Raw genomic sequence first — 24601 nt, forward strand, 5'->3', positions numbered from 1 at the left:
TGAAATTTGCTTTGATTCAGTAGCTTCAACTCTGTTAACCCACATCTCCTTTCACTGCCAGTTCTGATTTCACAGAAGGCAGGCTAGTGTTCTCAGGAAAAGAATGGCACTCCCTGTTTCTCCTTCTTGCTTGTATTCGATTGGTACTAACATTAGGAAATCATGCAGCCTTGGTTTATTGGATTTGTTAAGTGTACTTACTAAGTCCTAAGGAGGCCTCTGTGTGATTTACACTCCCTGAATGCTCTGTCAGTAATTCATCTTTACAGACAATAGTTCAGTTTCCTGAGAACTAGGGTTTGGTAATCAATTTCCCTTTTCCCAGTCATTCGTGATGTGAACACCTTATAACGTGTCCTAAAGATACTTGGGTGTTGAGATGTAGGCAGTATGCTGTTATGGTTTTCCTGCAGATAAATTTTTGCTTTAGTTAAGGGGTTTTATTAACAGTGTTTGATTCTCCCATATTTTGAGGTTGTGTATTTCCAGTTCTGTCCAATCACATAAGGCAAATATGCCAAGAATGTCAGTGGTAATCCCTGATAATTATTTCATCCCTCCCATATCCAGAGTTCCTTTAGCACATGGGACCCATGCACTGTTGTAGACACTGCATCATGCTTAGTATCAAAACAACCAGAGCTTTATCTCCCACTGCATGGGCTGCTTCTTACATTTAGGTTCTGTCTCGTGCGCTGATGTACATTCCACAATTGGGGAAATATGCAGAAAGCATTCTGGAAAATGGCAGCAGTAGTGGCAGAAAACTCGCCAAACTTCAGAGAATCGCCCGCCAGGCTGTCGCTGCACTGTGTGCACTTGGAGGCTTCAAAGAGACAATCAAGATAGGGTCTGAGGTTCAGGTAACCAGCCACCATTTTCCCAAGTCATCGCTTTCCCCTGTATATAAGTCCATTGATTAACTGCTCATCTGTAAGACAAGTATCATCTACCCAGTTGGACAAAAATCCTTGTTCCTTTAAGCTAAGAAACTCGTGACTTCTAATCCACGCTATGCTGCAGATTAGTCAGATATTAGTACAATACCATGTAATGTTAACTACAGTACTTGTGTCCTGTGGTGGTGTTAATATTGGCAATATTTTAGAATTGAAAGTTTGAATATGTGTCATATTGTGACCACCTTGGTGTAAGGTTTTAGGACCTATTATTTTAACTCATGTTCAGGGCTTGGTATCTGCGTTATAAGAAACTATTACTGTAATGCTGGTAATGACAGCTGTAAGTTTCCTCTTCCCACTTGTCACATCAGATAATTGCTCACACCATCAGAGCTGGTAGGTAGTGCTAATCCCTCTGTGTCTCTAGGTTTTAGGTAGAGGAATATCAGGAAGCGTCGGAGTAGTGGCTTCTATCAATGAACAGGAAGGTATAGCTACAGTCAAATTCCCACCCATAGACTGTAGAAAGACGTCGCAAGCATCAGACACACTGACTATTCCATTGTCTAGACTTTGTGTTCCAAGATCAGAGGTAAGGTGATTTTTAAATGCATCTTAAAATGTTACTGCAGATGGTAACCGTACTGTAATGAGTAATATGCATATGTACTGTAATGAGTAATGTGAGTAATACACAGTACAGAAGCACAAATACTTGGTTTTCTTAAACTTTACTTGTAATGTGTATTTACCTATTGGGCATAATCATTTAATAGTAACACTTGTGTGGAAATTTTTACCTAGATGACAAAATTCATTTCTTTGGTTTGGAATATTCCACAGTGTATTGTATGTTTAATTGTTTGGGTCTAGCTTGCAATTCTGTATGGTGATTTGATTCTTTTTAACTGAAATTTTGAGAATTAACTCCAGATGATAATAACACCCTCATTTCTTATAAACTAACTACTTGAATTTAACTTTTTGCCATGCCCCTCCCCCCACCGCCATCAGGCATTGCCTCTTCATAAACTGTCCATTACTGAGAAGGTAGTACAGGCAGTCCAGTCCATGTTGCTTCCTCAGGAGGGAAGTCTCTCTATTCATACCTCACTTCCTGCAACAGGAGATGGGTCAGCTCCTGTGATGGCAGTCGTTCGGCTCCTGGCTGAAATAAGAACAAGGTGAGCACCCTCCAAAGATCCCCTAATGTGCTGAGGTGGTGCAGGCACAGAGACAGGGGTCCTCCATGGACCCCTCTGCACCAGGCTTAGTGGGTCCGCAGTGTGAACTTCATGCCAAACTGAGTAACAGAAACCATCCTCTTGTGCTATGTTTACTACAGTTTTTGTTTCATTCCCCAGTTTCTGCACTTTGGAATAAAGTTTAGCTGTTTCCCTAAGAAAGTAAATAAACAAAATATGATTGATATATAGAGCACATACATAAGGCTCCAGTGATTTGCTTTGGTTAAAGAACTTGATCCTGTCACAGGAATTCTTCTGCAGCTTTGCCTTTTTTAAAGTGGTTCAGACCACATTAGTACCTGTCTGGTCCATCTGCTTTCCAAACTGCTGAGGAGAAAATTAGGGAATGCTCTCAAGTGTTGGAGTTGGAAAGAAAATACGTTTATTTACAATGAAACAACAGCAAGTTTCTTTTGACAATGAAACTTGTCAGAAAGCTCTAATATGTGTTTTGAGTTAGGTGAGAGAGATCAGCATACAGATTTCCCAAGCATTTGGACCTCTCTTGTTCCCAGAACATTAATATTGCCCATGGAGCGCTGGTTAGGAAGAGCTGTTAAGAGATGGTGCTGATTTCTCACCTGGCACTTGGTGACTTCATTTAGGGAGATGGCAGCCATTTTTCCCTTTCCCGATTGTCCACGCAGTGTCAGCAGTTACTATGCGGGGAAAAGAGAAGTTATATACTTCCCAGCCAGTCCAGCTCAGAAAAAAAGCAAAGAGGAATGGGGAATTTGAACCTTGTTTAAATTAGAGGATAAAATTGATTGAAATGTTTTTCACAGTTGACTTTTTAGAGAATGACCATTGATGACTTTGAAATATTGTAAATCTTTTAACATTAAGAGCATGCCTGGTCATGGCCCAGCTTTTAGAAGACAGCTTATTTTGTGAAGAATTCATACAGCAGTGTCCAGCAGCTGTTGAAGTTCTCAACCTAGTAGCCCAGGAATGCAGTGCTGGTAAGTACCTGTTACTTTCCTTTCTACCCTATTGTGTTAAGTTTTGTCAGCACATTTATAATTTGATAATGGAATGTTAACTGTTTTCATGTACACATCCAACAGCTGAACTCTAAACACAACACTTACCACAATTTACTTTCATTTCAGATCTAGAAATGTAAATAAAAACCTTCAGTATATGCCAACTAGGAAATCAGCATTTTTCAATTTAACTTTAGGACCACTATGTCAGAGTGTTTTCTTTTCCCCATTCATATTAATTAGTTGCCTTTATTTCTCAATTAGAATTATGTATAAGCTGTCCTTAGAGCTGCAGATACTTTCTGACTATTGTCATTGGCCACATTTGAATTCAGAATCAAGAATTTGCACTAACATCCATCTTTGTGTGTGTGTGTGTTCCTCTGTGTCTGTGTGTGTGTGTGTTTATGGAAAAGTTCAAACAAATACAAGAATAGAGAGACTTTTTTCGTATAATGAACCCTCACGTTTCCATCGTCTAGTTTCAACAGTTATCAACTCATTGCCAATCCTGTTTCATCTACGCTGCACCTTCCTGGATTATTTTTAAGCAGATTTTTAGATATTCCTTTATTTTATCCATAAATATTTTAGTATGTGTATCAAAAATAAGGACTCTTAAAATAACCACAATATCAGTATCACATCTAAAAAATTTACAATAATTCTTTAATATTATTAAATATCTAGTCAGTGTTCAGCTTTCTAACGTTCCCATAAAGTAATACTTGTTTTTACATTCGTTTATTTGAATCAGGATCCAAATAAAGTTCATCTATTATAATTCATTGCTGTCTTTTAAATCTCTTTTTAAAAAAAATTCCCCTCAGTATCTTTTCTTCCCTTGCAACTTATTTGTTGAAGAGTTTCCCACAGTCTGGATTTTGCTGATTATATCCTGTGGTGTCATTTAATGTGTCCTTTTGTCCTCAAATTTCCTGTAAATTGATAGCTGACCTGGGTGTTTTTTAAGTGAAAATTTACCCTTTATCCCCAAGGACATAGTGGGACTCTAAATGTAATTGTTCACAATTAGATTAGCATTTCTCCAGTGCTCTAGTACTAGCATTTTCATAAACTGTAAGGAAGAAGTGGATATCCTCCCCTTCCCTAATGGTTTTAGTTTTATCTTTTTTTTTTGTCATTTTTGTTATCTATATTATTTACTGTCTCTCATGCTGTTTGCTTTTTTTCAGTAACTCTCTAATCTCTTTTCTGTCCTTAAATTTTTGTCCTTTTTCATGTGGCAGTGATTTCTGTTGGTTTGTTTTCACTTTTTAATTTGTCTTCATTCTGTATCTGTTTTACTTCTCAAATCTCCTTCCCTTAATAAGCATGGTTCTGTGGAGCCAGCAACTGTTAAAAACACCTCAGAGAGGGACTTCCCTGGTGGCGCAGTGGTTAAGACTCCATGCTCCCAGTGCAGGGGGCCTGGGTTCGATCCCTGGTCAGGGAACTAGATCCCACATGCATGCCACAACTAAGAGTTGTCCTGCCACAACTAAAGAGCCAGTGAGCCGCAACTAATGAACACATGTGCCACAACTAAGGAGGCTGCCTGCCACAACTAAGGCCTGGTGCAACCAAATAAATAAATAAATAAAATATTTTTTTTTAAAAAAACCTCAGAGAGACCCCAAGAAAAGGGAAAAAGAACAAAAGAAAAGGAGCTTGCTTTCTTGGGTGAAATTACTTATGCTAAATACTTGCTTATAATTTACTTTTGTACTTATGGTATGTAGTTCCCTGCCTCTGCTTTCAATATTCTTGGCTTAGGTTGCATCCTAAGACTTACATGACTGATTTTAGCAAGCATATAACTTGCTGAATGAATCACTTACTATTCTATAGGACTCTTTCTGGGTATCTTTTATATGTTTTATGGAATAAAGGGGTCTTACTCTGTGAAATTAACTTTGGTACTTAATGTACAAGTCAGGAATCATAATAATTTAGAGCAAATGGTTTTAATAATAACCCACTAACCCATTTTTTTCTGTGGAAAAGAACCCTGTGGTAAGAAAGAGTTGGAAGGAAACGGGGGGGAGGTTCTTATTAATTTTTACAAAAGAGAAGACTATGAGCTTATACATAGTGATTTATATTCTAAAATACTGTCCTTTGTCAAGTGTAACAGTCCTTAATAACTCACTTATTAGATTACCAGAAAGAACTCTGAGGTTAAATCCAAGTTTGCTGATTCCTGAGTCATTTACCTGTATTAAAAAAAAAAACAACAACAGGGCTTCACTGGTAGCGCAGTGGTTAAGAATCCGCCTGCCAAGGCAGGGGACATGGGTTCAAGCTGTGGTCCGGGAAGATCCCTAATGCCGCGGAGCAACTAAGCCCGTGTGCCACAACTACTGAGCCTGCGCGCCTAGAGCCCGTGCTCTGCAACAAGAGAAACCACCGCAATGAGAAGCCCGTGCACCTCAACGAAGAGTAGACCCCACTCGCTGAAACTAGAGAAAGCCTGCACACAGCAACGAAGACCCAATGCAGCCAAAAATAAATCTAAAATAAAAAAAAAAAGAATAGTAGTTTTCACTTAGTAGATGATAATAAGAGCTTTCATTTATTGAGTGTTTGCCCTGTGCCAGGGACTTGGCTAAAGGCTCTACTTGTGTTATTTTAGCTCATCTTCACAACCACCCTGTGAGGCACAGGTACTATTATTACCCCTATATTGGAAGTGAGATGGTAAATATCAAGTAATGGAGCCAGATTCTGAATCCAGGCAGCCTAACGCCAGAGCCCATGCACTCGACCCCATTGCTTTGCTGCTGAGCTACACGTAGTAGACAAAGATGTCTCAGGGTATTTGCTCTTTTGTAAGAATTTGAATAATCTTCTTTTGTAAGCATGTTATTGCTCTGACCCTACTCCAAAAGAGTTGGAGCCCTCTCAGGAGTTGTAGGACTTATTTTCACATATTCAATGTCTCCCCCTCCAGGAGAGCGACTGGCAGTTGTGGAAGTGCAGTGTGAACGGCTGAGGATGCTCTACCGGGACTGTGCTCGGCCCCCGCCACCTCCACTGCAGGCTGACCGGAGACAGGTGAGCCCTCTGCAGTGTCCCACACCTGCTGCCTGTCTGCAGCACGTGCCTTAAGAATTACAGAATGCCAAGCAGCATGTTAATGGCACTGAGAATGGGTGTTTGCAAAGCCATTTGGAGGTGTATGCTCTGCAGTGACATGCTCTCATCCTTGAATGTCAAAGCACGTTGATTTGTCATTCTGAATATCGAAAGATTATAGCAGGGAGGCAGAACTCAATGATTTGTAAATAATTTCTATGTTATCAATAACAGAAAAAGAAAACGTTTTCGAAATTGTAGATCTGTAGTTCATCTCGTAATAATAAGTATACATAGAGAGAAAGAGTGACTAAAAAGCCAAAGTGGCACAGAGAAAGTCAGTACTGTGTGATATCATTTATATGTGCAATCTAAAATACACAACAAACTAGTGAATAAAACAAAAGAAAAAGCAGACTCACAGGGAAAAACAAGTTTCACTGGGGAAAAAAAGAAAGCAAAAGAGGCAAAAATGTTCAATATTGGCATTCTGTGAATGTTCTTAGCAGCATTATTCATAATAGCTGAAAAGTAGAAACAACATAAATGTCCATCAACTGATGAATGAATGTGTAAAATGGGTATATTCATACAATGGAATATTATTCAGCCTTTAAAATTAATGAAGTGGTAACACATGCTACAATATGGATAAACCTTGAATTATGCTAAGTGAAAGAAGCCAGTCACAAAAGACCACCTATTGTATGATTCCATTTCTTGTAATGTCCAGAGCAGGCAAATCCATAGAGACAGAAAACAGATAAGTAGTTGCCAGGGACTGGGAAGGAGAGAAGGATGGGAATTGACTTCTAATGGGTACCATTTCTTTTAAGGGGGACAGAAATGTTCTAAAATTAGATTGTGGTGATGGTTGCACAACTCCGTGAATATACTGAAAACCATTAAATTGTACACTTTAACTGGGTGAATTGTACATTATGTAAATTTTATCACAAAAAAATCAGTGCATCTAGGTAAGAGTATACAAAAGTTGCTGTATTCTTGCAATTTTTCTGTAGCTTTGAAATTATTTCAAGATAAGAAAGTTAAAAATCTGTAAAAGAAGAAATGTCACTTGAAATCTCAACATCTCCATTTTGTGTTTGCAATTTTATTGAATGAGGGCGTCTTTCCCCAATGCAGCCCAAAGAGATTACGTGGAGCCCCTCACGAGTGTTTCCACCTGTCCGAGCCTGCATGTTCTCATCGCACCTCACTTCCGTCACCTTCCTTGCTGACCCCAGCGCTGGGGGCGGTCTGCCCCGGGGCACATTTATCTATGCCACCTCACCACTGCCCATTCAGGTGAGAAATCACATGACATACTGTCTTCTGCCTCTTTCCTTCAAATGTGAGAGAAAGAGGAAGTTCAAGGGCCCACAGTGAGCCCTCTGATTGTCTGCGCATTTCTCGTGTTTCTTCAGGCCCCATCTTTCTACTGGGAAATTGAAATTGTTTCCTATGGAGATAGTGATGATGACACTGGACCAATAGTTTCCTTTGGCTTTGCTACAGAAGCAGAGAAAAGAGACGGGGCTTGGACTAATCCAGTGGGCACTTGTCTTTTCCATAAGTAAGTGGCTACTAACGCTGATATTAAAAAAAAAAAAAAAAGTAGTGGATGTGGGTGTTTTTTTTTTTTGATGTGGGTGTTTTAAAACTAAAGTAATATCATTTTAATCTCTACTCTAAAAAATGTAGAAAATACCAGCTGGAAATATACTCATATTTAGTGAATGAGAATAGCTCTTAGGATTTCTCTTCTGATTACTCTCATGCTACTGTTCACTACTTACCTTCCTCTGTGTTGACTGATTAGCCTTGTCTTTGACTTCTCTTTGTTTTTTTCACAGCAATGGCCGAGCCGTGCACTACAACGGCTCCAGTTTATTACAGTGGAAGAGCGTTCGCTTAGACGTGACTCTCTCTCCTGGTGAGTGCGGTGGGAGTTTTGTTTTTTTTTTTAACCCTGTGTATTTCTGTTGTTCCCAGGTCTGGGTCAAAATAGGTTAAAATTAATGAAACTTAGCAACTGAAAATGGACACTGTCTTCCAGTGAAAATGAAATACTTGTCCCCTAGTTTACACAAAACCTTTCATTTTATGAGGCACTGTTATCATTAAAGTCTCCATCTGGTAACTTAGGAGTCACATTGACTTTCGTTCCTCCCTCATTAGAAGAATCTGAGATTTTGCTTTTCTCCAAAATTTGGTCTTTCATCAGCTTTTCATTGATGAATAGCTTCAAAAAAAACCCTCTACCGGTCGCCTTGAGGCACTCAAGAAATTCATTATCAATAAGTAAAGATACATGCTATAGACTTTGCTCTTGGTAGCCTAAACATCTGGTCCAGCTTCAGCACATCTTCTGCCCAGATGTTTCAGTCACATAGTCAATTCAATAAAAAGAAAATCTTTCCCCTCTTCTTTTTAAGCCTCCATATAACTAACTTCATCTGTAATAGTAGAGGAATTGGGATCAGTCATACCTGCTCCAGAAGTAGCAAAATATAGGCACTGTCCTCTTGACATTAGAAGCAGCCAAACATGTTGGCTACTTATTTTCAGACAGTACATCTTAGCATCATCTCTGATAAAACTGAAATTATTAAATATAATAGATGCTTGGATGCTTGCGTAGGGGTTACTAAGTTACTAAGTCACTGAACCCAATAGATAACTTCTTGTAGCGGTCTGGGGGGTAATTTTGCTTATCCTTGAGAGAGCTGTTATTAAATTGCACTTTTCCAGTGAGCATGGTATTTTCAGTTATGGTCAAGTTATGCCTTGGAAATTACTTCCTGGCAAGTTGTTTCTCTCTTACTTTATGGAGAGAACTCTGTAATCTCAGCTGAGTACTTAAGTGCTTTAAGCACAAAGTGAGGGGTAGTAGAGACAGCAGGGGATCCGTAGTGGGCGTTCTATTCGTTTGTTATAGTTGATTGTTATTTTGTTTGATCATACTTTAGTTTTTGAGAATATTTTGGACCAGACCTCAAGCAAACATGCTACCCCTTTCTTAGAGAAATGTGTCTGTGTGGGAATAGGAATCAAGAACCCACTTATTACAACAGGATCCCAATCTCTGTACCAACACTTTCAGTGTCTGTTGATCAACAGATACTCTTTGAGCATCTCCTACGTGCTGGGCCCTCTTCTGGGCCCTTCGGGTGCCATAGTGAACAGTGACAAGTCCCCAGCCACTGGGAAGCCCAGCCTAGTGGTTTCAAAATCATATGAGACTCTGATCAAAAACAGAATCAAAGAACTTCATGCGCTTATTGGAGAGTTTACAACAGGTTAATTTTAAATCTACATGTGCTAGCAGCTTGCCTGAGACAGCCTCTAATAGTGCTTATGTGGTGGATATGGTCCCCTTAGTTCTTTAAGTTCTATTCCAATATCTAGTCACTTCATCAGAAAGTAGCTTGGCTTATATGATCTTTGCTTCCTGCAAAAATGCCTTAAATACATGTAAGTAAGGGGACAGAATGTGATTTAACGGTGTATGTTTAGCTTACATAGTAGGTTGAGTTCAAAGTTATATTTTTTTAGATCCTTTCTAAGTCTTCTGCAAACTTACTGAGAAAATAATACCTTTTTACCTTTATGCATAAGTAATCTGGTACGTGTCAAAAGAGAAAAACTTGTATTCCTCTATTAAAAAATCATGCCCAGTGTTTTCCCTTTTTGTCTTGGCTGCCTGGAAAATAAAAGCTAAATTTAATGTGTAATTGTGGTAAATAAGTTGCCTCAGACACTAGGTATTTTTTGTTCTTCTAAACAGTTTCTGACTTCTCTTTTTAAAATTGTTTATTTCTATTGTGTTACTTTCTCTATATATAAATACAAGGTACTCCATGTCTTTTTCAGCTGTAACTGATGGCATGAATAAATAAAAGCCAAGATAGTCAATGATATGTAGTCTCATGCCAGTTGCAAATTGAAAGTTTAGTTAATAGTCAATAAAAGGAAAAAAAAAGTGTTGTTTCTGTCCTGTTCTCTGCCCTAGGTGACGTGGCAGGAATTGGCTGGGAGAGAACCGAGGGAACGCCTCCCCCTCCAGGGCAGCCAGCCAAAGGCCGAGTGTACTTCACATACTGCGGGCAGCGCCTCTCACCATATCTTGAAGATGTCTCGGGTGGGATGTGGCCTGTGGTTCACATTCAGAAAAAGGCAGGTTATCTTTTTGGGAAAGGAAACAAAATTCTCCTCAGTAATTTATTCCATCAAGAACGGAAAAATTAAAGATACCAAACGTGGCCTTGTTGACATAACATGTGGTACCTGATAACAGAAGGAACCACAAACAAACCTGAAGAAGTAGGTCCTTCCTTTGCATTGAACCTGAGTGCTTAACTGCTCTGACTTCCTTTTGGCAGTCTTTCCAAAACTACAATGCAAGGGACACTAGTGTTCTTTCCAATGGCAGTAAAATGAGTCCCGTTAAATAAGTTTTGAACGTGACCCTCTTGGGTCACTTTAGTATGTCAGAAGCTTAGAGGAATCCTTCGGTAAAGATTCAAAACTTCAACTTTATTTAACCCAGCATCCCTGCACATATACTTAATCATGGAACTCTTTCGTTTTTTTTGTTTTCTTTTTGCGGTACGCGGGCCTCTCACTGTTGTGGCCTCTCCCGTTGCGGAGCACAGGCTCCGGACGCGCAGGCTCAGCGGCCATGGCTCACGGGCCCAGCTGCTCTGCGGCATGTGGGATCTTCCCGGACCGGGGCATGAACCCGTGTCCCCTGCATCGGCAGGCGGACTCTCAACCACTGCGCCACCAGGGAAGCCCGGAACTCTTGTTTTTAAAGGAGCACCTATTAACAGTTGTTCTGTGAAATATTACTACTTACTACACGGCGGTAGCTCCCAAATCCTTATCTCCAGCCCAGATCTCTCCCTAAATTCCAGACACAAATATTCAGCAGTCTAGGCAACATTTAGAAATAGATGTTCCATTGGCATGTCAAAGTTAACATGTCTAAAACTGAGCCTAACTCTGCCCCATACCCTAACCTGCTTCTTCCCTAGCCTTCCTTGTCTTGGGAAGTGGCACCTCCATCCCTACAGTTGCTAAGGCCAAAAACCTTGGCATCCTTCTCGACTCCTCTTTTCCTCCTGCTCCACACCCAGTCTGTCAGCAAACCTTGTTGACCCTACCTTCAAAATGTATCTGGAATCTGACCACTTAAGTCATGGCCCAGCCACCCTTATCTTCTGGGTAGCATATTACAATATTTCTCTATCTCCCTTCCCTACCAGCCTCTTAGTTCTTGCCCTTTTACACATCTTTTCAGCACAGCAGCCACAGTGATTCTTTAAAAATGTTGGTTAGATCGTGTCACTCCTCTACTCTCAACAAGTCAGTGGCTTCCCATGTCTATCTTGTAAAAGCCCAAGTCTTTATAATGACTTAGAAGACCTTGTAGAATCTGGCCCTGTACCATGCCTCTGATAGTAGCATCTCTTCTCACTTTGTTCAGTGAATTAAAGATGTCAGTAATTTAAGGCAGCCTGTTATATTCATTCATTCAGCAAATATTTATTGAGTACCTACTATATATTAAGTAGTGTGCTAAGCTCTGGACATATATAATAACAATGAGCAAAACAGATATGGTCTTTGTTTTCATGAAGTTAAAGCCAGTTGGAGGAGTCAGACATTAGTCAAACATTTGCATAAATATATATGTGTATGTATATAATCACAAACTAATAAACACTGTGTATCAGTCAAGGTTCTCCAGAGAAACAGAACCAATAGGACAGGGGGACTTCCCTGGCAGTCCAGTGGTTAAGACTCCATGCTTCCACTGCAGGGAGCACGGGTTCCATTCCTGGTCGGGGGAACTAAGATTCCACATGCCACGTGGTGTGGCAAAAAACAAAACAAAACAAAACAAAATAACACCCCACAATAGGAGCTATATATATATATATATATATATACACACACACACAGACACACACAGAGTGTGTGTGTGTCTGTGTGTGTGTAGACAGAGGTGGGAGGGGAGATTTATTTTAAGGAATTGACTCCTGTTAGTATGGAGACTGAGAAGTCTTATGACCTGCTGTTTGTAGGCCAGGGACCCAGGAGAGCCAGTGGTGTGATTCAGTCTGTGTCCAAGGAGGACAAGAGAAGATGGGATGAGATATCCTAGCTCAAGCAGTGGTACAGGGAAAAAGGGTTTAATTCCTCCTTCCTCTGCCTCTTGTTTTATTCAGACCCTCAACGGATTGGATGGTACCCACTTACACTGGGGAGGGCCATCTACTGTGTCCACCGATTCAAATGCTAATCTCACAGACACACCCAGCAATAATAATGTTTAATCTAGCACCCCGTGGCCAGTCAAGCGGACTCATAAAATTAATCATCACAATATGATTGAAAATCGTAGATTTTATGGAAGCAAGTACCAAGGAAATCTGATCACATCCCCATTACCCTGAAGAAGTGATGTTTGAGCCAGGTCTGGAATATTAACCAGTTTAAATGGAGAAAATTGGAGGGAAGAATGTTCCAGGTGAAGGGAACAGCATGAGCAGTGGTATCAGGTAGAAAGGAACAGTGCTGGAAACAAGAAAGGTCACTGCGTTTGAGCAGCAAAGAGCATGAGTGCCAGGCGAGGGGCAGTGGGGGCCGTGCAGAGCTCGAAGCACCGGTGCCCACAGATGCACCAGCCCCTCTGCCTGGGTTCACAGACTCTCCGTGAAGTTCACCTCGAGGGGTTAGAAATGAATGCATAAATAAACCTAAGTCCTTTCAAATCCTTTCTTTGGTCTCCTTTCCAGAACACCAAGACGCGAGCTAACTTTGGCTCCCGCCCATTTGCCTATGCTGAAGGGCAGGCCCACCGCAACGCTGCCGACCTGTGCACCGACCTGGCAGAGGAGATCAGTGCTAACTTCGAGGCCCTGCCCTTTGCCATGGCATCTGACAGTGACAATGATGCTGGCACCAGTATTGCGTCAGACCCGGGCACTCACGGGCCACCGTGCCGGATTGCTGCCGTGGCCACTGCTCAGCAACGTAAGCCACCTCCTCCCAAGGCCCCACTGCTTTCTGGGAATGCGAATGCTGTTAATTCCATAAATCCATTTAACTTGGACATACCCCAGTGCCCACTGGTAATGAGGTAACAGGCCCGGTGAAACAAAATGGGGAGCAGGAGGAAGCGTGGCAGGCTAGAAAGCGCGTCCCCCACATACAGGAAGCCTGCCTGCGACTCAGGGCCAGCAGAATATTGCCACATGGAAATTCAAGTCTGAAAGATTGTCTACTTTTATAAGACAGCTAAGAGCCCCAGAATTTTACATAAAATCTCCTAATTTTAAATGTTAATCGTTTTTTAAACTTTTTAAAAACTGAAGCCATCAAAGAGTAATAAAATGTTAATTGTGGAATCTAGGTGATGGGTGTATAGGTGTGCACTAAAAAACATTCCTGATAATTTGAAAATTTTATAATAAGATTGAATAAAAGTGAGCTTCCTGAAATGAGATGTCTGCAGCCATATTTGGCCTTTGAGATACTGGTTTGAAAATCATTTTAAGAGTCTGTCTAATTCTTTATCATGATGAAGAACCTTCCAAAGTCTTCTCTGAGTTGAATGAATTATGCCCATAGAAACTATTTTAGGATTCCCAAATAGGAAATGATAGGTGATTAGTTATTCCTTGATACTGAGCTTTAAAATTTCTCCAAGAACTAAGAGTCTTTCTATCACACAAATTAGGAGAATCTGGTCTGTCCAAGGGTAAGTTCATGTGCTCTTGCCTAGAATTCACTGTCATTGTGCTTTGTTACAGAATATGATAGTGACACTTCCTGTCATTATAAAGTAGAGCTCAGCTATGAGAATTTCATCACCTCTGGCCCAGACCCCCATCCGCCCCCCATTGCAGATGACGAAAGTGATGACGATGATGACGATGACATCCCGCAGGTAAGAGCCCCACTTAAGAGCATTTGCTTAGCTCCCTGGTGACCAGGACAAGCCACGAGGAATATTTTGATCTGAGCGTGCAAGGCTAGAGTTGTTACGCTTTCAGTTATGTCATTGTGTTGGAACAGTGGCTCTGGGGTATTCATTTTTCTAAACCACATATCAGTAGCCATATCTGTTTGGTTCCATTGCCCAGTAGCGATCCGGATGTTGGAGAAATGAAGTACTTTGATAGTAATTTAGCAGTAAAGTTGCAGATCATGTGAAGTGTTTTATATGGCTTTAGAGGGAAAGGAAGAGCTTGCCCCAGGCCATCTGTTGCCTCCCCTGGCTTCTGAGGATGTAGTTAGTTTGGTGGCCTGCACGGTGTGTTTCTGTCACTGGCATTTGACAGGGGTGAAGACCTCAGGGTGGGAGCTGTAAGTCAGGGAAGGACTGATTCTTGCACAAGGCGTTCCTTCCCTGTTCACGTTTGCCTTCTCTTTCCAGGAGGACCACTACGCTCTGCTGGTGAAAGCGTGGGAGACCAAGGTTTTTCCTACTATTCGAAGACGCTTCCGCAATGAAGCAGAGCGGAAATCGGGCCTGGACCAGATAAAGGGTGCTTTACAACTAGGTCTGGTGCTTTATGTTTTCCTAGGGAACTTATTTCATGACTTGAAGAGATGTGTTTAGATGAAACTCAGGATATAAATCAGAAAAGAGGGGCTCATCTAAAGTTGGGCCAGACTTAACAATGTCTTCTACCTGGGCCTTTACTGAACTCTATGGTCTTTTGCTTTCTTTGCTAGGCTTTTCTTTGCTTGTCAGTTTGACTCAGTATTTTGGGTTGATGGGCTGCTAGAATGAAGCTGGCACGGTTATACTAGGAAGCTGGATGGCCTGATGGTTAATAGCTTGGGCTCTGAAGTCACACCTATGCCGTTTACCAGCTTTGTGACCTTGGGAGAGTTACTTAACCTTTCTAGACTTCCCTCACCTTTAAAATGGAATCAATAATGGTAACCACCTCATATGTATATGAAAAATTAACAAGTTAATACAGATAAAGCTTTTAAGAACAGCGTCTGGCATATGGTCAGCATTCAGTTAATGTAGTTCTAGATGTCACAGTAACGATGATGGTGAGATTTTTCTCCCACTGGGCACATAGAATAATGCAAAGTTTGACTGCAGACAGTAGATTGTTAGGGAGTCTTAAGTGTAGATAGCTGATTTCTGTTTTCAGGCTTCTCCTCATCTGTGAAACACCTGCTTTTGGAGATGCAGAGATGCCTTTTGCCAAGAGGCACGGCTGCCCTTCCAGTGGAGCATCAGTTGGGTTTTCTTTCATCATTGTGGCAGTCAGAGGTGGTGTAAGGAGATAGTATTTGCTCTTTCTCCTCTTAAACTTTTGTCCTGACTGAGACTAGGAACAAATAAGGAGAAGAACCACCAAAAGACCTTTATTTCTTGACCAACTGATATGCCGAATCCCTGATTCCAGTGATAGCTGAGTAATTCCTTTTTCTCAGATTGGTGTCAGGACTAATCTGTGTGTGTGTGTGTCTCTGTGTGTGTGCATGTGTATATATATATATATGTATTTTTTTTCTTTTATGCTTTCTGTCCCCAAAGCTAAGACCTATGACAGTGGAATGATCGTGTTTATACTTAACCTGTGGGAATAGCCACACATCCTATGACATGGTGTGATTGCTTTCTGCTCTTACCAGAGCCCTCTTTTAGCTGCCAACCCAAACCAGGACAGATAATTAATATTCTTTTTTCTTCTGTCCTAAGGGTTTCAGGCAGCGGGAGCAACATTGGGAAGATCCTCGGGTGGGAGTCAACTTGTGTGGTTGAGGGAACGGCAGCGAGGCCAAGCCAGTGTCTCTGAAGAGGAGAGGGGGAGGGGGAGCAGCAGGAAAGAGATGAGGGGAAGCAGGGAGAAGTGGCAGCCTCGGCAAGGACTTTGGATTTTATTCTGTGTAAAATGGGGAGCCTTTGGGAGGTTTTAAACAAAGGAGCAACGTGATCTGCTGTAGTAGATCCTACAGATAGAGAATTCGTTCCTCTCCGTTCACGCTCAACATCTGAAAGAAAATGCCCTTTCAGACAGCAGAATAGACCTCATCTTGTTTTCAGATGACTTTCCTTAATCAGTGTGATGCCTTGAAGAACCAGTGCAGGTCAGTGGCTTTCAGAGTTAAGAGGCTTTGTTTCAGTTGTATTTATTCAGTCAGCAGTTCATCCACTTACTTGTTCACACATACAACATGTGCCTCCCAGGGTCAGGCCCTTTGCTAGGGATTAAGGACTGTCCTGTGAGCAAGACACAGATGCTTCCTTCTCCCAGAGTTCACATCCTAGTGGGAAATAGGTAATGAAATGATGCACTACGTTGTGGGAAGGGCTGTGCGGTTGATCAGGAGACCGCTGTGGGTATAACTGGGGTGCCCAGTCTAGCTTGGCCCCTCTCACAACATAGTATTGAAGCCGAGACCTGGGGCTAATTCAGCAAAAGCAGTGCTGCGTTTAGAAACAGGAGGCACTAGCTGTTGAGGGAGACTGGTGCTTCTTACTGCTCTGGGAGAGTAGGAAGGGGGGCAAGAGTCTTTACAGTATAAGGGTGGAAAGCTCTTGTATATGATCATGGGTTACTGTGCCTTTATTTTCACATAACTTCTGCTTAACTCAGGATGTCTCTTTCTTTTACCATTTGGTCCCAGAGCCATCCTGAATGTCTGTGGCCAAGTGTGCCTTCTCCTTCTCTGCTCCCAGTTTGGAGGAGGGAAAAGGTGGACAGCACAGCAGGAAATTTGATTATCCAAAGGTGGCTGCCAGACCAGAGCCAAACCGATGACTCCTGGCCTCCTGAGTCACCCAGAAATACCTCAGGCCCCTGACACAGTTGCCAAGGCGTCTTCTCGGGACCCATCCACGTGGCCATGGCAGATCATCTGAACTATGTTAATTTAAACATAAAACACTTACCTTTCAAACACAGTCTCCTTCAATATAACTGGGGCAAAGGCTGAAAGGAGAACAGGGAGATGGCTCTAGTGCTCAAAGGATGACCTCTGTGAGGGTGGGTCAGCCTCCTGTTGTCAGGACCCCAAGAAGGGCAATGAAACCATCTCGGTGCTGTGCGCGCTTTAATTTCACATTCTCCCCATATCCCCAGATTCCTGCTTAGTAGACAGCAGAGTATTTTTTTCTCCTATCCCCATTCCTCTGGAAAATGTTGCAAAACACTATTTTTTCCATAATCTTCTGATATCAGGCCACAGTTCTTTTTTTTCAATCTTTTGAAAACTTTTTATTATGTGAAAATTTTTTTGATTGCTCAATATTTTTATTAAAATTTTTTTAACATCTTTATTGGAGTATAATTGCTTTACAATGGTGTGTTAGTTTCTGCTGTATAACAAAGTGAATCAGCTATACATATACATATATCCCCATATCTCCTCCCTCTTGCGTCTCCCTCCCACCCTCCCTATCCCACCCCTCTAGGTGGTCACAAAGCACCGAGCTGATCTCCCTGCGCTATGCGGCTGCTTCCCACTAGCTATCTACTTTATTTGGTAGTATATATATGCCCATGCCACTCTGTCAGTCCCAGCTTACCTTTCCCCCTCCCCGTTTCCTCCAGTCCATTCTCTATGTCTGTGTCTTTATTCCTGTCTTGCCGCTAGCTTCTTCAGAACCTTTTTTTTTTTTTTTTTTTAGATTCCATATATATGTGTGTTAGCATATGGTATATGTTTTTCTCTTTCTGACTTACTTCACTCTGTATGATGGACTCAATTTCGTTTCTTTTTATGGCTGAGTAATATTCCATTGTGTATATGTGCCACATTTTCTTTATCCATTCATCTGTCAGTGGACACTTAGGTTGCTTCCATGTCCTGGCTGTTGTAAATAGAGCTGCAGTGAACAATTGTGGTACATGACTCTTTTTTTTTTTTTTTTTTTTTTGCGGCACACGGGCCTCTCACTGCTGTGGCCTCTCCCGCTGTGGAGCACAGGCTCCAGACGCGCAGGCTCAGCGGCCATGGCTCATGGGCCCAGCCGCTCCGCGGCACGTGGGATCCTCCCGGACCGGGGCACGAACCCGCGTCCCCTGCATCGGCAGGCGGACTCCCAACCACTGCGCCACCAGGGAAGCCCCATGACTCTTTTTGAATTATGGTTTTCTCAGGGTATATGCCCAGTAGTGGGATTGCTGGGTCATATGGTAGTTCTATTTTTAGTTTTTTAAGGAACCTCCATACTGTCCTCCATAGTGGCTGTATCAATTTACATTCCCACCAACAGCACAAGAGGGTTCCCTTTTCTCCACACCCTCTCCAGCATTTATTGTTTATAGATTTTTTTTTTTTTTTTTTTTGTGGTACGTGGACCTCCCATTGTTGTGGCCTCTCCCATTGCGGAGCATAGGCTCCGGACGTGCAGGCTTAGCGGCCATGGCTCATGGGCCCAGCCGCTCCGCGGCATGTGGGATCCTCCCAGACCCGGGCACGAACCCGTGTCCCCTGCATACGCAGGCGGACTCTCAACCACTGTGCCACCAGGGAAGCCCTGTTCATAGATTTTTTGATGATGGCCATTCTGACTGGTGTAAGGTGATACCTCATTGTAGTTTTGATTTGCATTTCTCTAATGATTAGTGATGTTGAGCATCCTTTCATGTGTTTGTTGGCAATCTATACATCTTCTTTGGAGAAATGTCTATTTAGGTCTTCTGCCCATTTTTGGATTGGGTTGTTTGTTTTTTTTTGATATGGAGTTGCATGAGCTGCTTGTAAATTTTGGAGATTAATCCTTTGTCAGTTGCTTCATTTGCAAATATTTTCTCCCATTCTGAGGGTTGTCTTTTAGTCTTGCTTATGGTTTCCTTTGCTGTGCAAAAGCTTTTAAGTTTCATTAGGTCCCATTCATTTATTTTTGTTTTTATTTCCATTTCTCTAGGAGGTGAGTCAAAAAGGATCTTGCTGGGATTTATGTCATAGAGTGTTTTGCCTATGTTTTCCTCTAAGAGTTTGATGGTGTCTGGCCTTAAATTTATGTCTTTAATCCATTTTGAGTTTATCGTTGTATACAGTGTTAGGGAGTGTTCTAATTTCATTCTTTTTTGTTTTGTTTTGTTTTTGTTTTTGCGGTACGCGGGCCCTCTCACTGTTGTGGCCTCTCCCGTCGCGGAGCACAGGCTCTGGACGTGCAGGCTCAACGGCCATGCCTCACGGGCCCAGCCGCTCCGCAGCATGTGGGATCTTCCCGGACCAGGGCACGAACCCATGTCCCCTGCATCGGCAGGCAGACTCTCAACCACTGCGCCACCAGGGAAGCCCTAATTTCATTCTTTTACATGTAGCTGTCCAGTTTTGTCAGCACCACTTATTGAAGAGGCTGTCTTTTCTCCGTTGTATATTCTTGCCTCCTTTATCAAAAATAACGTGACCATATGTGCGTGGGTTTATCTCTGGGCTTTCTGTCCTGTTCCATTGATCTATATTTCTGTTTTTGTGCCAGTACCATACTGTCTTGATTACTGTAGCTTTGTAGTATAGTCTGAAGTCAGGGAGTCTTATTCCTCCAGCTCTGTTTTTCTTTCTCGAGATTGCTTTGGCTATTCAGAGTCTTTTGTGTTTCCATACAAATTGTGAAATTTTTTGCTCTATTTCTGTGAAAAATGCCATTGGTAGTTTGATAGGGATTGCATTGAATCTGTAGATTGCTTTAGGTAGTATAGTCATTTTCACAATGTTGATTCTTCCACTCCAAGAACATGGTATATCTCTCCATCTGTTTGTATCATCTTTAATTTCTTTCATCAATGTCTTATAGTTTTCTGCCTACAGGTCTTTTGTCTCCTTAGGTAGGTTTATTCCTAGGTATTTTATTCTTTTTGTTGCAGTGGTAAATGTGAGTGTTTCCTTAATTTCTCTTTCAGATTTTTCATCATTAGTGTATAAGGATGCAAGAGATTTCTGTGCCTTAATTTTGTATCCTGCTACTTTACTAATTTCATTGATTAGTTCTAGTAGTTTTCTGGTGGCATCTTTAGGATTTTCTATGTATAGTATCATGTCATCTGCAAACAGTGACAGTTTTACTTCTTCTTTTCCGATTTGTATTCCTTTTATTTCTGTTTCTTCTCTGATTGCTGTGGCTAAAACTTCCAAAACTATGTTGAATAATAGTGGTGAGAGTGGACAACCTTGTCTTGTTCCTGATCTTAGAGGAAATGGTTTCAGTTTTTCACCATTGAGAACAATGTTGGCTGTGGGTTTGTCGTATATGGCCTTTATTATGTTGAGGTAAGTTCCCCCTCTGCCTACTTTCTGGAGGGTTTTTATCATAAATGGGTGTTGAATTTTGTCGAAAGCTTTCTCTGCATCTATTGAGATGATCATATGGTTTTTCTCCTTCAGTTTGTTAATATGGTTTATCACATTGATTGATTTGCGTATATTGAAGAATCCTTGCATTCCTGAGATAAACCCCACTTGATCATGGTGTATGATCCTTTTAATGTGCTGTTGGATTCTGTTTGCTAGTATTTTGTTGAGGATTTTTGCATCTGTGTTCATCAGTGATATTGACCTGTAGTTTTCTTTCTTTGTGACACCTTTGTCTGGTTTTGGTATCAAGGTGATGGTGGCCCTGTGAATGAGTTTGGGAGTGTTCCTCCCTCTACTATATTTTGGAAGAGTTTGAGAAGGATAGGTGTTAGCTCTTCTCTAAATGTTTGATAGAATTTGCCTGTGAAGCCATCTGGTCCTGGGCTTTTGTTTGGTGGAAGATTTTTTTTTTTTTTTAGCAGTATGTGGGCCTCTCACTGTTGTGGCCTCTCCCGTTGTGGAGCACAGGCTCCGGACGCGCAGGCTCAGCGGCCACGGCCCATGGGCCCAGCCACTCCATGGCATGCGGGATCCCCCCGGAGCGGGGCACGAACCCGCGTCCCCTGCATCGGCAGGCAGACTCCCAACCACTGCGCCACCAGGGAAGCCCTGTTGGAAGATTTTTAATCACAGTTTCAATTTCAGTGCTTGTGATTGGTCTGTTTATATTTTCTATTTAAAATATACACAAAAGTAGAAGAGGACTTCCCTGGTGGCGCAGTGGTTGAGAGTCCGCCTGCCGATACAGGGTACATGGGTTCATGCCCTGGTCTGGGAAGATCCCACATGCCGTGGAGTGGCTAGGCCTGTGAGCCATGGCCACTGAGCTTGCATGTCCAGAGCCTGTGCTCCGCAACGGGAGAGGCCACAACAGTGAGAGGCCCACGTACCGCAAAAAAAAAAAAAAAAAAAAAAAAAAAGTAGAAGAAATTATATAATGAATCTGCATTACCCATCACCCGACTTCAGGCAGTTTTCACCATATTGCCAAATTCATTTTACTGCACCTCATACCCTCTACCTTTTGCTGATTATTTTTTACAACTTTATTTAGATACAATTTGTATCCTATAAAATTCACTCATTTTAAGTGTGGAGTTCAATGAGTTATAGTAAATTAACAAGTCATGCATCATCACAGTACAGTTTCTGAGCATGTTCATCAACCCAGCAAGCTTCTCCAGTGTCAGTTTGATGTCAATACCTGCTCTTACCCCCAGTCCCCGTGCTTTTTCTGGATAATTCATATAAATTGTCCTATGATATGTAGTCTTTTATGTCTGTCTCCTTTTACTTAGCATATATTTCACTAATGCTGTATTATGTACCAATATTCTGTTCCTATCTATTATTGTTATTATTACTTGGCCGAACTGCGCAGCTTATGGGATCTTAGTTCCCTAACCAGGGATCAAACCGAGGCCCCAGCAGTGAAAGCGCCGAGTCCTAACCCTTGGACAGCCAGGGAACTCTCCGTTCCTATCTATTATGAAGTAGTGTTGCTTCGTATGCATGAACCACATTTTGCCATCAGGCCACATTTCTTGTTATTCTCTCTGACACTTCTTTCTCTATGCATGCTCCTCTAAGGGCAGCCCCCTTCTTAACTGTGCTCAGAAAATTGCTGTGCCTTTTCATTACAACAAGGCCAGCAAAGAAAGGAGCAGTAGATGAGTGTGATAGACATAAGCCTTGTTTAAAAGCAGATGCTGTCAACGGGTGTTTTTTACCCACAGCTTCTCAAGTGGTGGGGGGAGGGGCAGCAGTGGCAGCCACCCCTCTGTCCTCCCCACAGTGCTGTTTTCTTCATGCCTTGGACATTTATTTACTTGGTTTATTAATTAATTGTGGCTGTTGCTATTGAATATAATGATGTCTTCTCCCTCTGAGAAGGAAGGACAGAGCAAATTCCAGTACTGGATAGAAGAAGTTGATGAAGCTCTCTGTCTCTCTTAAATAAGCAACATGTGTTCGTTGTAACAATAATCAAACACAGTACAAAAATACATAAACTAAGAAAAAAACACTACCCTCACTTTCTTCTTCCTCTCCATTTGTCCTATAGTTTGTTCTCTTGACTTAACTGAAATGAAATGACTACATAATAACGTACCATCGTTTTTAACCATTCTCTATCGATGAATACTTTCATTATTTCCTTTTTTTGTTGCTGTTGTATTTCCCAGCAGTGCTGCAGGGACTGTTCTTATACCTTTACACACTTGTGCTTGTATTTCTGTGGGAGAGATTTGAGAGATGCCTAGAAGTAGGGCACTGAGTATTTTAAACTTGACTGACACTGCATAATTACCATTCCCAAAAGGCTACATACTCCCACAAATTCCCCTATCTCTTCATTTTAGGTATGGGTCAGTGTCATGATTGGACTGAAGATTGTGTGCTCTTCGGAGAGTTACCAGTTCTGTTATATTTTTTAGGCATGGTGGATATTGCCCGGCAGACGGTTGAATTCCTCTACGAGGAGAATGGTGGCATCCCAAGAGACCTTTATCTTCCCACCATTGAAGACATTAAGGATGAAGCAAACAAGTTCACAATTGATAAAGTTCGAAAAGGTTTTGCTTTCCCCCGCTTCCTTCACCTATGAAACTTCCTCTGAAATGAGAAGTTGCATTTTCCCAAGCATGAGTTTGAGCCAGTCAGCTGCTGGCTCTTCTAGGGTGACTCTCCTTACTCTGGGTGATGTGAGCTCTTCCAGGCTCTCCCATGTGAGGCCCTAGGCTTCCTGGTGGGGCACAAGTAGAAGCTGTCTGGCCTCTGGGGGCCTCTTCCACACTCCCAGAACCACTCACATGAGCAGGGTGAGATAGGGCACTTGAGAGAGAAGTGGGGCGTGGGTGGAGGATTGCAGATAGGCCTCTCAGGCTTAGTCCTGGCTGTCCAGCTAATAAACCATGAATATGTGGTTGTACTGTGCTTTTTAGAATTTTATACAATGTATTTATTCATTTGATTAAAAATCTGTTGCATATCTTGAGGAAATGAAAATACAGAAAAGCACAAAAAGGAAATAAAACAACTCATTATTAGACCTTCACAAACATCATGGGCAGGGGCAGGCCTATATATTTACTTTTCTTTTTTAATTCCTCTCTTTTTGAGAGAGAGAATTCACATACCATAAAATTCACCCTTTAAAGTATACATTTCAACAGTTTTCGTATATTCACAAAGTTGTGCAACCACCAAACCATTGCCTCTAATTCCAGAACATTTTCATCCCCCAGAAGGAATTCCGTACCCTCCCCACTCCCCATTCCTCCTTCCTACTAGCCCCTGACAACCACTGATCTACTTTCTGCCTCTATAGATTTGCTTAGTCTGGATGTTTCGTAAAAATGGACTCAGGCAGCATGCAGCCTTTTGTGTCTGGCCTCCTTCACATGGCATAATTTTTCAAGATTCATCCCTGTTGTAGCTCATGTTGTTACTTCCTTTTTATGGCAAAAATAATATTCCATTGTATGGATAGTACCCCATTTTGTTTATCTATTCGTCAATTGATGGACACTTGGGTTCCTTCTACCTTTTGGCTATTATGAATCATGCTGCTATGAACATTTGTGTACAGGTTTTTGTGTGGACATGTTTTCATTCCTCCTGGGTATATATGTAGGGGTGGAATTGCTGGGTCATATGGTAACTTTATGTCTAACTTTTTGAGGAACTGCCAGATGGTTTTCCAAAGTGATTGCCCCATTTTACATTCCCATCAGCACATATGAGGGTTCCAATTTCTCTACATCCTGGCCAACACTTACTATTGCCTGTTTTTTTGATTATAGCCATCCTAATGGATGTGAAGTGGTATCTCATTGTGGCTTTGACTTGCATTTCTCTAATAACTAATGATGTTGAACATCTTTTCATGCATATCTTTTCTCTTTAGAAAAATGTTTATTCACATTTTCTGCCCATTTTTTAATTGGCTTGTCTTTTTATTGTTAAATTGCCCGAGTTCTTACCACACTTTGTTTTATTATCTTCCGGACTGAGCTGTGTTCCTTTTGGGTTATAA

General features: G+C 41.6%; 1 protein-coding gene across 1 annotated transcript in view; it reads left to right on the plus strand.

Moving 5' to 3' along the window:
• Positions 1-24601, plus strand: part of HECTD4 (HECT domain E3 ubiquitin protein ligase 4) — a gene marked incomplete at both ends in the record, with an annotated part of 188671 nt that overhangs the window by 123500 nt on the left and 40570 nt on the right. The window contains 13 exons of the mRNA XM_079717670.1: positions 681-863; positions 1330-1494; positions 1917-2086; positions 2996-3111; positions 6089-6192; positions 7360-7521; positions 7641-7789; positions 8070-8149; positions 10229-10392; positions 13020-13257; positions 14037-14173; positions 14663-14789; positions 23001-23138. Of these exons, the coding sequence (XP_079573796.1) occupies positions 681-863; positions 1330-1494; positions 1917-2086; positions 2996-3111; positions 6089-6192; positions 7360-7521; positions 7641-7789; positions 8070-8149; positions 10229-10392; positions 13020-13257; positions 14037-14173; positions 14663-14789; positions 23001-23138 (1933 nt within the window). The remainder of the gene's footprint in view (positions 1-680; positions 864-1329; positions 1495-1916; positions 2087-2995; positions 3112-6088; positions 6193-7359; positions 7522-7640; positions 7790-8069; positions 8150-10228; positions 10393-13019; positions 13258-14036; positions 14174-14662; positions 14790-23000; positions 23139-24601) is intronic.

Source organism: Hyperoodon ampullatus (genome assembly GCF_949752795.1).
Source record: "Hyperoodon ampullatus genome assembly, chromosome: 13".
Lineage (NCBI taxonomy): Eukaryota > Metazoa > Chordata > Mammalia > Artiodactyla > Ziphiidae > Hyperoodon > Hyperoodon ampullatus.